This window comes from Euprymna scolopes, chromosome 12 (assembly GCF_053919585.1).
Source record: "Euprymna scolopes isolate OS-2025 chromosome 12, ASM5391958v1, whole genome shotgun sequence".
NCBI classification, from domain to species: domain Eukaryota; kingdom Metazoa; phylum Mollusca; class Cephalopoda; order Sepiida; family Sepiolidae; genus Euprymna; species Euprymna scolopes.
The window spans coordinates 87183023-87195483 of record NC_136493.1 but is presented as its reverse complement, the minus strand read 5'-3'; the positions used below and the strand labels follow the sequence as shown (position 1 = coordinate 87195483).

At 31.6% G+C, this 12461-nt stretch overlaps 1 protein-coding gene across 3 annotated transcripts in view; it reads right to left on the bottom strand.

Annotated features, from left to right (window-relative positions):
* LOC145291395 (deleted in lung and esophageal cancer protein 1-like) overlaps positions 1–12461 on the bottom strand; it is a 134295-nt gene that overhangs the window by 108148 nt on the left and 13686 nt on the right. For all 3 annotated transcript variants that reach the window (XM_080137191.1, XM_080137193.1, XM_080137192.1), the window contains exons 3-4: positions 10346–10472; positions 9095–9205 (exon numbers count right to left, since the gene is read on the bottom strand). In XM_080137191.1, the coding sequence (XP_079993317.1) occupies positions 9095–9205; positions 10346–10472 (238 nt within the window). The remainder of the gene's footprint in view (positions 1–9094; positions 9206–10345; positions 10473–12461) is intronic.

Sequence of the window (12461 nt, the reverse complement as noted above, 5' to 3'; positions counted from 1 at the left end):
AGCCTGGGCCTAGTGTTGCCACAAATAACACACCATGAAAAATCTCTGTAACATTTTTATTTTTTCGCGGGAGGCGCAAAACTTACTGAGTTTTGGTGTTGAAATAAAAAGCCTTATAACTAATTGGTTGGTTTATGCAAAGAAATACAAACTGTTCCAATCTAAAGGGAGGAACCATAAAATTATCACCAAAGAAAAGATGACATAATTTCATTTCCATCTGATGAAAACCAGTTTCCTTTTTTTGTTGAAGACCATCTACTAGTTGGCCAGTTGTGTAAAAATCCCAAGAGTGATATGAGCCTTCTATTATGTCTGAAAGTGACGCAATATTCAACGAGCAAGATCAGAGATGCGCCGCTGTACAACTCATGCTCTCTACTGATCCAAGTTATGACAACAATACCATTGCCAGCATCCTCAAAATACAAATCTGAATGGTTCAATTCTTGAGGGCACAGATCAACAATGTTTCTGGCCACATTTGTGGTTTCAAATGAGGGTCACATCATGCCACCTCACATCTTCAACGTCGGCTTAAAAGTCAACACCAAAGTGTAGCTGGATGTGCTGAAGAGTGTGGTTATTCCCCGGTCTAATCAGGTGGCCACTGACAAACCCTGTGTGTGGCAGCGGAACTCAGCGCTGGCCCACAAGTCCAAAGAGACCCAAACTTGGCTTCAGAAGGAGTGCTACAACTGTGTACACTTCTCTCACTATTATTGTGTTCCTCTTCTTATTTTTAATAATTATTTTTGTTCTATCTTTATTTCTATCATTATCCTCATCCCGATTTGATTCATTCTCTGTTCCAATTTTAAATGATGCAATATGGTTTTGGTATCTGTTCTTAAAAAAACATTCAATTCCCCCAGGTATATCTTTTTACTATTATCCACCTTAACTTCACATTTGTATAAAATTTCAAAAATTAACATAAGTGCATAAGAACAATTAACATTTATGATGTATTTAATGAAAGAAAAAAAGAAATTTTGGATTATTATCATTTCTCTAACATCTACAATGTATTTAATAAGAAATAAAAAGAATTTTTGGATTATTAACTTGATGCGAAGTGACACTATGTTTGAATGTTAGTCTGTTTTCGTTTATTCAAAAGAATCAGATTCCTGAATGTGAGGATGTTCAGGGTTCAGTCAATCATAATGGAAAGATTTTGTCAAGGGAGCTGTTATTATTTATGAATTAAGAAATGGGGCAAATTATGGTATGTCTATGAGTTTATGATCCAGTTACAAAAGGTGAAAGCGCTATATCTGTATAAGGTGTGTATTTTCTCCCAGTGTTGACTGGTGGCGGTAGGAGGACGATATTTAGAGGGAAAAATAGGAACTACTTCCCTTAAAGATGGTGCGATTGTGATGCTGTTGCTCCTAGGATGCAATGTACTATTTTATTAAAATGACTAAATTTGTCTAAAATACTGTTCTAAAATTACATAAGATGGTGGATAGACATAATAAATTTGTATGTGGCATCAGTTGCTGCAAACCTATGGTACTTTGGTCCAGAGGGGAATTTCTGCAATCTAAATATTATTCATATGGAGATAAAAACGTTTTAAACAATAATAATGAAATTTGTGTCGCACACTTTTCCAGAGAATTTATTGTCAAGCCCAAATATCAGCTATTTTTTTTGTTTCTTTTAAATAAAAATTAAAATAAGTTTTTTCACAGGAACTAATAAGAAAATCACAAATATGAAATAAGGAGCTAAAGTGGCCAAAAAGTGGGTGCTCACTATATGCTAATAGTAATAATAAAATAGAGTTATCAGTGACGACATATCCAGCAGCGCCGACAAAAGTTTTAGCTGTTGACTTGTGATAAGTGCTTTAATTAAGAATTGCACTTTTTTGTGTACAAAGCCATTTGCAGAAGTGACGTCAGACAAATTTTAAGGTTCGGATGACCAACATTATATATCATGTAGCTGTTTTGTTAAAACAAATATGAAAATAGAAATTTTGGCAAATTATTAGTTTCCACCTTAAGATTTTTCTTCAAAATGATGACTTTTGAATATTTTCGGGTATGCTGAAGATGAATATCGCATTTAAATTTTCTGCAAATAAGTAGTTTTCTGGATATAAAGCAATGTAATTCTTTATGTTAAAAGTGGTGACCACTGTTGTACATGCAACGCGCATTTTTTTCTCATAATTAATATACTCACTATTCAAAAGCTAGCCATAACATATACTGACCCAACGGATCACGGGTAGTCTAGTATACATATAAACATTAAAGCAGCTTACACAAATTAATTTGTGTTTCTGTGTTAGCATACGGAATTGGGTTGTAACAGCAATAATATTTCTTGCTTTTGTGATTTAATTTGCATAGGCTGTTTTAATGCATGTATAAAATTTATTTATATAATTCTATATTTTATTGAATACTTTTGAAAAAATATTGGTCTTAACTTCATTTTTTCAATATTTGAACCGGCTTAATTAACTATATATATATATATATATATATATATATATATATATATACCCTGGGACACAGTGGCTCAAGGACACGTTTTACCAGGTTATGATGTGGAGTACAATGTTTTTTCTGGCTCCTGGTTATGGTATTTGCCCTGCCTTACGGTGTTATTTATAATGTAAGTTGATTTATACGTGTGTATTATATAGTGTACTGTATTTTGTTACTAATTTTTAATGCCGTATCCTGGAATTCTATTATATATATATATATATATATATATATATATATATATATATATATATATATATATATATATATATATATATATAAAAATGTAAAGTTGGTTCGTTCTAAACAAATAAAACCATGTTTATACGTTACCAATTTATTTGAAATTTTCAGACAACCCATTTTTAGAGTCGAGGTATGTTTTTATGTTATTAAAATAAATTTACCTAATTAAAATTAAAATATTAAATAAAATAAATATATTTATTTAATCGTTTCTGCGAATCTGTTCTGTTGATAAAATTGAACTTCCGGTTCGATTCATTTCACAGCCACGAATTGACGAAAGGTTTCATTTTCTGTTAACTCGATAAGTAAAAAAAAAAAAAAAAAAAAACATATTTCATTTGTTTATCTTCCAAATTTTTTAATTTACACATCTTTTCTTTATTATATGAGGCCAAAAAAAAAAAAAGTTTGTTGCTTGCTTTTGAGTTTTTTTTTTGTTTTTCTATATAAGATTACTCATGCAGAGAGTGATCCGTGCTGAAATAATGTTATTATTTAAAAAGTCATTCTTAACATGGGGAGGTAAGGATGTTTTGTACCTATTCTGTATTTTAACCTTACAATTGAATAAATAAAAAAAAAAACATATCGTAAAACGTTATTTAAACGTGGAAATATGATTTAAAAAATAGCGCGGATCGCTCTCTGCATTAGCACCATTTTTATTTATTGCGGACTATTATTCTCATCTTTATTAGTTGTTGTTTCACGAATTTTCGGCCAACTATTCCTCTGGCCTTCATGAAAAGAAGTCCTTTTATAAATGTTCAGTAACTTTTTCCTTTTATTATTCTTAAAGAGTAAAACTTTTCTTATTCATGAAAGGAGTTAAGCCTACGTAAATAAATAAATGTTTGTACACATGACAAATTATCAATAAATGGTTTAGTTACTTTTTTAAAAAAATGTTTGTAAAAGTGCGAAAGGCGACGTTGTTGTATACTCCCATGCTTAATTTCTATACTTATAGGTTTTTGGAATTTTTTTTCACTGGATTATTATTGATTGGACACTAATTAAACAGATTATTTAAAAAAAAAAAAAATGTAAAAAAGAAATCATTATTTCGACATTTGAAAGTGGTGCTCACTTTTTAGTTACAACGTTCTGATAAATCAGTCAGTCACCCATTTTGTAAGCAATAAAAACGCGGTATATCAAAACCATAGAAAGTAAAAATAATGAGTCTCTACCGCATTTGTAAGTCAGAAATATATTTGTTTCTCAAAGAAAAAAAAAATAGAGAGAACAGGACTTTTTTTTATTGTTTTTATGAAAATAAAGTTTCGAGATTTTTAATTATTTTTTTTTTTTTACTTATTTAGTCAGTTTGTGTTTTTTTTTTTTTTAAATTGTTTTTGTGAAAGGTGAGTTTTTTTCAAAACTTTTGTTTTGTTTCTTTTCAATTTTTTTAAAGTATTATAAATTTTACTAACATGCTGGAGAAATGTTTAATAATTTGGTATTTTTTTAGATTAGGTCCACCTCCACAATTTTCCTTTCAATGACAACATTTATAGGTTTCCGAGTATGCTGAACACGCAAATTGCATTGAAATTTTACGGAAATAAATAGTTGTATTATGCATTGTATTCTTCGGCGGCCATCTTTTTACGTGCACACGCGCCATAAACAAATACACACACGTAAAAAAGATGGCCGCCAAAGATTACAATGCATAATACAACTTTTTATATCTTGATAACTACTTATTTCTGCAAAATTTCAATGCGATTTTCGTATTCAGCATAGTCGAAAACCATTTCAAGTCGTCATTTAAAAGAAAATTGAGGAGGTGGAGGTGGACCTAATCTAAAAATTTACCAATAATTTTTAATCCCGTACGCCTCCCGATACATTGCTTCGTCAACATGCGACCATTTTATATCTCCCGAAGACACTTCCGTATTTAGAAAAAAAAAAAAAAATAAATAAAAAGTGACCGATTTACCAGAACGTGGTAACTAAAAAGTGAGTATCCCTTTCAAATGTTGAAATGATTTTTTTCAATTTTTTTTTTCAATTTTTTTTCATAATCTGGTTAGTGTTCAATCAATAATAATCCAGTGAAAAAATTTCAAAAAACCTATCAGTATAGAAACTCCACCACGTAAGTAAATAAATAAAAAATGTTACGTGCGCATGCGTTAGCCTTGACTAGGGGGGTACTAAGGGAACGACCATTAAATAATTCTGCGGGTCGCCATGGAACTCAACGCCCAAGGAGTATCAAAATAGTTTTCATGATCTGAAGAAATTTTTTTTTCCGAAAAGTGGGTGATCACTTTTCCATCTAAATTTAACTTAAAATGAGCACCCACTTTCTGGCCACCTGAGGAAGGGGCATTTATTTTCGTGTTTATTGGCTTAAAGGTTTTTTTGACAAGGCAGTTTGGTACGCGAATATATATTTAACAGTTTTCGTTTATGCTCACGCATAGCATAAACAAAGGCTACGTCTGTGAAATGGAAAATAGTCCCAGAGTTCAGGGGTTAATACCATGCAAAAGAAATCAAACAAAAAGACTTTTTAGCCAAGAAACACACAGAAAGAAAAAAAAAATAGCATCCATTTTTTTTTCTATCGAATTCATTTGCTGTTTTTATTGAAAACTATTTTCCCCCGGATTTTTGATATAATTTTCCATTAAGGGCTGTGCGTCTCACGTTCGTAAATAACAAAATTTTTTTTGTAGATTTTGGTGTGCTAAAAACGAATCTGCAAACCGTTTCCATCGCAAAAAAATAGTTTTTATGATATGAAGAAATTACTTTTTCGAAAAAGTGGCGATCACTTTTCCATGTAAATTTAACTTAAAATGAGTACCCACTTTCTAGCCACCTGAGAGAGGGGGGGATTTTTTCCCATGTTTATTGGCTAAACAGCTTTCGTTTATGCTTACGCATAATGTTAAATGGAAAATAGTCCCAGAGTTCAGGGGTTATTACCATGCAAAAGAAATCAAACAAAAAACTTTTTAGCCAAGAAACAGAAAAATGCCCCTCTCTCAGGTGGCCAGAAAGTGGGTGCTCATTCCAAGTTAAATTTACATTGAAAAGTGATCACCCACTTTTCGAAAAAGTAATTTCATGAATGTCATGAAAACTTTTTTTTTTGCTACGTAAACGGTTTGCAGCCATTTGTATTTTTCAGATATACCGATAAACATTGAATGTTTTTGAACCGATTATACATTACATAAAAACACTAAAATCTTATCCAGTTAGGTAGAACACTTACTTTTCTTGCCTTTGATAACATTTATTTGTTATATATTTATTTTTTGACAACTTCTTTGTATCTGTGTTTAGTAATATAAACCCTTTTCATTTAATGTAACGTTTAGTCGGCTCGAAAAACAGTGTTTATTGGTGTATTTGAAAGCTACAAATGGTGGTGGACACTGTTGATTACTTTAAGTTAGAGAAAGTGAGTTAAAACCAAAAAAACTATACAAAATACTGTCAGAAACCTATCCATTATGCCAGCCTATGTCATGGTAACATATGTTCGGTGAGTTTCAGACACTGTTTTGTATAGTTTTTAGTTTTCAACTTACTTTCCCAAACTTAACGTATTCAACAGAATTCGCGACCATTTCTGTTTTTTGAGCCAATTAAACATTTTACATTACATAAAAACACTAAACAATTATCCAATTAGGTAGAAACGTAAATTACCTTACCTTTGCTTTCATTTATTTGTTTTTGGACGACTTTTTCGAATCTGTGTATAGTAACCCCCCTCCCCCCACCATCAACCAAATATTAATTACTAAATCACATTTTTTAAAACAACAAAAAAAAAAAGCATTTAGCGTTTCAACATTTTTGCTACGTTCGGCTTCATCCACTGATTGTTGGTCAAGTCCAAAACATGAATGATTGACAGAAACTCTCGAGGATCCAGATCAAATTCTGCAAGAGCACCATTTTTTTCAGTTTCGCCTTCTTTTTCACTTTTTGCAGTGGATTGCTGTACTAATATAAGAAACATGCATTTTCTCTTTTATTAAATTTTTCCATTACACCAAATTGAGCCACTGCAACGCGTGGCAGGGTACAGCTAGTATATATATAAAAGTGAATGTGTCTGTGTGTCTGTTTGTGTGTCTGTGTACATTTCACTATGCAATAACTCTGTCAATTTTAAGTCTACAGATTCGAAATTTGATATACAAAGTACTGAGATTTGGGAAAATCTTTGTAATCTGTTTTCGGCCAGAAATTTGGCTGTTAAGTGGTCAAAGTTCAACGATTTGATCTTTGAGAACTCTACCAAACTCTTCCGCCAATTTTGGGTATAAACACTTGAAATATAGGTTCCTTGAACATGGATCTAACTTAATTACTTGATTTGAGCCCAAAACAATAAATGTTCAGGGGTCATAATAGGGGTGAAAGTTAAAAAAAGAATTTGACCTCTGTGGTCTCTAGCAAATTACTCAGACAATTTCTGGTCTAAACATTTGAAATTTTACATAAAGGGTATTCAGAGATAGGGCAAGCTTTTTAATCAGTTTGGGTCGAAAATCTTTAGTTACCAATATATAAATGTATGTATGTATGTTTGTTTGCATGTCTTCCTTAAACTTTCGATAGAGGTGATGGATTTTACCAAGATCAGTATTGTTTTGAAGTTCGACCTTTCAGGCGACAAATATCGAAAAATTGGCTAGAAACATTAATATCTTCACATTCAACTGGGCAGTTTTCTGCTGATATTTTTGTAAGTCATCCTCTCCTTTTGATTGTCTACCCTTAATGCATGCATACCTATGTCACTTCCGATTTGGTGGTGGTCGTAACAGAAAAGACGTCACGTTTTTTTCCCCTGTTCTTTTCCTCCTTCGCAGTATGGGTTCAAGCCTGCCTTCCTACTAGCACTTTTTTTTTTTTTAGTCAACATACACATTCAAACACCCGGCCAACACCGGGCTGAAATCCTAGTATATATACAATTCCAATAGTTTTCTTGATTCTGATACAATTACCGATTCCGTACTAAATTCCCGATTCCGATACAATTATCAATTCTGATTCTTTATAAATCTCTAAATATTTAACCATAAAAGTGTTATTTTGTCCCGATTACTGTAAAAACACATCTTAATGTGCCTATATTTTCTCAAACACATTTGTGATGGGGTAATCTAGAGATTTTAGTCTTACTGGAATTTTAAATCAATAAATATTTATTATTTTATTATTACTACAAGCAGTGGAAGATGTTTCTTGAACCAAAATCAAATAAAAAAGATAATTTTAGGAATCGGTTTGGCATCGGAAAATAGGCTAAATTTTTTCCAATTCCTATATCCCAAAAAGCTCAGATTTTTCTGATTCCCAATTCCGATTCTGATTAATCGTCCTCACACTAATATATATATATATATATATATATATATATATATATATATAACACGGAAATTACATAATTGTCGATGCAATAATTTCTGTGTTATATTTTTATGTTATTGCTCTGTTTACCACATTGAGCTCTCATACCCGGATTTCCTCCTGGAATTATTCCATTATAACACTATATATATATATATATATATATATATATATATATATATATATGTATATATATATACCACCTTTTTCAGCAATTTTATAAGTTCTAAATCTCAGCAGCTAATGATTAGAATTTAACAAATGAAAGCTTGTTGGAAAGATAATGACCTAAATTATGTAGTGGGTTATGTGACACTTGCCCTTAGATCGTACATTAAGAGGTTCATCCATCATCCAGAGGCTATTTTTGGCAATTTTTTTACAGCCATAAAATGTTTCAATTATAGTCATTTGTTTTCCTAGTTTTGCATATAAATTATAAAATATATGATATTTCCACAAAACCTCTAGCCTTGATGTAGGGAGATTAAAACTTACTGTTATGGTTTCAAATGATCTGAAATAACAGCAAGGGGAGACTTGATTCCATATATATCTGATATACTAAACTATATCTCTCCTTTTTGGTTTTCATACAAAAAGTAAATTTCACAGTTTATAAGGATTATTTGATACTGGATATATTCATAAAAATACCCTATTTTCAAATGAGGAGAGATATAACATATGAGAAATATTTGAAATCAAGTCTCCCCTTGCTGTTATTTCAGATCATTTGAAAACATAGCAGCAAGTTTTAGTCTGTGTGTGTGTGATGTTGCTATAATTAGAAAACTTATCTTATCTGCTATCTGCATGCATTTACATGTGAGTGACTTCATATTAAAGATTGACATATAAATAATAAAAATTTATTTATTTTAAAAAGATGTAACAATTTAGATGAAATAAAAAAGACATCAACTACTCACTTTGCGGAGATGGATTTGTGACCTGTTTATCAATTGCATAATCATCTGGGGTAAGCAGTCCATTGTCTTTTAGCATTTTTAAATCTATACAAGAATAGATCTGTGGATGAACTGGAAAATGGAATAATTACATTTAACACAAACGATTCATGCTTACCACGTTTTGCTGGAACATAAATGAAATAAACAATAATTTACTATAATTTATTTTTCATACAAAGGTAGACGTGTGATGTTTCTATTTCCCTGTGCAATTGAGAAAATGCTCTGTACCAAGATCAAACAAATTTTGGGGAGAATCAAATTGCGGTATTAATTTTTTTTTTTTTTTTTTTTGCAATAACATTGTGGGATTTTGGTTTGCGCTAGAAATCGATAAAAAAATATGATGTTTTACTTTATTTTATAAACTGAAACTTACAAAAATTACAAATAAAAATGATAACTAATTCCTGGGCAATGACAGATGTCTGTTAGAAATAAAAACTGGGGTTCAATTTCAGTTGATTGACTCTTAAAATCTTCCTTCAATTAACATTCAACAAGAGTTGAACCAAAAACATTTAGTTGAGAATTATTGTTATATTCAATGCAAAATATTCAGTGATTTATTGCTTAAAATCTTTTTTAAATATAAATAAGTTAAATATTAAAAAAGTCTTCCAGCTGACCCATGCTTCAAGTTATCAAGTAAATATGCAGGAGAATCATCTTTTTAAGAAGAAAGGAACTTAGAACTTATATTAAGTAGATATTTAATATATATAATTTATTTTTTATTTTTTGTAACTGTCTCGTCTGTTGTAATTGTCCCTTGATGTGTGCGTAAAAGTGCACCCTATCTCTCATTAAAATGAGAGATAAACACTATCCCTGTGATAAGATCACAGGTTAAATAAGTGTTACCATAAACACCAAACCATAAAAATATCTATAAACATAAATTAACACTGTTGAACTCAGAAAGATCTGAGTGTAATGATCAACAAGTTCACTGAGTCATCATTCTGTGAATCTGGGCTCCTCTAATTTCAGGAACAGGAACATTAGAGATCAAAAACAAATAAGCATTTTTTGTTTACATTGTAATATTATAAAGAAAAGTATGAACCCATATTCTCTTTTCCCAACTCTGTGTAAAACAGCCACTTGTATTTACTGATTAGTTTCCAATGTGCATTGCATTTTGGCATTAAATAAGTCACAAAAGTGCTAATAATGCAAAGACACCTTTAAAATAATTTAGTTTACCATTTAGTGCTGTTGAATAGTTGTTATACATCTTTTCATCAGCTGACAATGTTTTTGCCTGGGCTTTGATTATGTAACGCTCCAAATTTGTAATATGAGACATCCGTTTGTCTCTTTCCTGAAATACCTGCAAAAGATAAACAATTCATACTTTGTTTTTTTTTTTTCAATAGTTATCTAATCATTTATAATGCAAATAAAGTAAATAGAATTTTGAAAACAAAAAAGAATTTCACATGGGTTCAATCAGTAATGGACTTATATGTATATATTTTTTATGGAAATCACTCCAGACAAGGCATGAATCCACTTGATGTAAGGAACTACAAAAAATAATATTTAAAGATCCAAATTTTGCCAATGATAAATGTTAGATGGAATAGATTCTGACCCAGAAAGCAGCAATTCTTCCCTTTTTGTCAGAAACATCACTCATGGAATGTGAGGCCTAAAGGACAAAATAAGGGAAGCGAGAGTTACGTGGATGCCGAAAGTAAACTCAAGATCCACTTTCTAACAGATTGACGTTCAGAACATCAAGCTTTAGGATACCTAGTGTTACAATTCAAGTAACTGCCCACCACCACTGCCAAAAGTGGAAACACCTGCTATATTTCTTACCAAAAGTAGTAGTAGTAGTAGTAATAGTAGTAGCTGTGATAGAAAGTCTATCTTATTTCATAGATAACATAGAGAACATTGAAGGTTCATGTTACTATTGTTTGAGAGTACTTTGGTTGGGCCATGCCATAGAGACGTCTCTGGAAGAGCTGTTATGTTATATGAAATGGACGGCAAACAAATTGTCTATTTAAAAAAAATTTTTTAACAAAAATAGAATTCTTTTATTTTAAGATTTGAAGAAGCATTTTAAGAACTCGAGAGTTGAACTGGTTAGAATGCATCTGCCACCAACTATATTATGGAACTTCCAACTGCTTATCTCTTTTTCTTGTAGCAAAACAAGAAAGAGAGAGAGAGAGAGAGAGAGAGAGAGAGAGAGAGAGAGAGGGAGGGATAGATAGATAATATTAAAAGCAAATAGACTTAAATAATGTCACTGTTTTACAAATCCTTGTGTTGGCCAAGTAAATCTGACCTTTTGCATCTGTCAACCTCGATTGCTTTGTCATGACTGGGATGTTATAAACATCAGAGCTCAGTTCAAATTTGATTGAAAACATGCTCTGAAATCACTTTGGTTATAACACCACAATTTAAGTTATGCCTACGGTAGGCATAAGGTTTTTAAACATAGGGAGCTCAAACTCTCCGAAAAGGGCTCTTTATCATTATGCCACAGTTAATAAAAATATCTTTTATTTCAAATTGTGCTAAAAGAAAAATAGCTAATAAGCGATCTTTATAGAAGGATGCACCAAATTTTGATGGATTTTATTATGCTGCTGATATGTTGGAACGGTCAATGACATATGTCCTGCTAGTATGGCCTCAAAACTCCAACTACATGGGTTCTGCAAGAAATAGTCTAACAACCTGTATTCATATACCAAGACATCTGAGTGGGTCATTGAGCCAGTTACTGAGCGGCAAACTTGTCTATTTACATCAAAAGAAAATAGATCCATTCATATTATTTGGAATATTCAAAGTACTGTTCTCATCTTGAATGTTATTTTCACAACGTTTTGGCTGATGTAACCTCCAATCTTCTTCAGATGTATTTTACTGAACTCAAGAATCTTTCCGTTGAACTTGGGAATTTGCATGGACTTTCAAAAATGAACAGAACCCTTGATTTAATCCACAGGAATAATATTGTAACATAGTTGCTAGCTCCATCATTGAAATGAAGCCAGGACACATACAGATATTGCTGATTCATGTGCTGCGTTAATGTTACATCAGCATTTAAATCGTGGGCATGTGCGCAACATCACAGAATTAAATGCATATATATGCATCAGGATCGAAGGAAAAAGAAGAGGAGAAAAAAGGAAAAGACATGTGCAATTTAGAAGGTACGCTCGACAAGCACGTGAGTCTTCTCCTCCTCCTCCTCCTCCTCCTCCTACCTCTTTGAAAGAAAGCTAGCCGACCTGTGTCCTACAGAGAATTACTGCAACACAACAGCTGATTGTAGCTATCTGAAAGA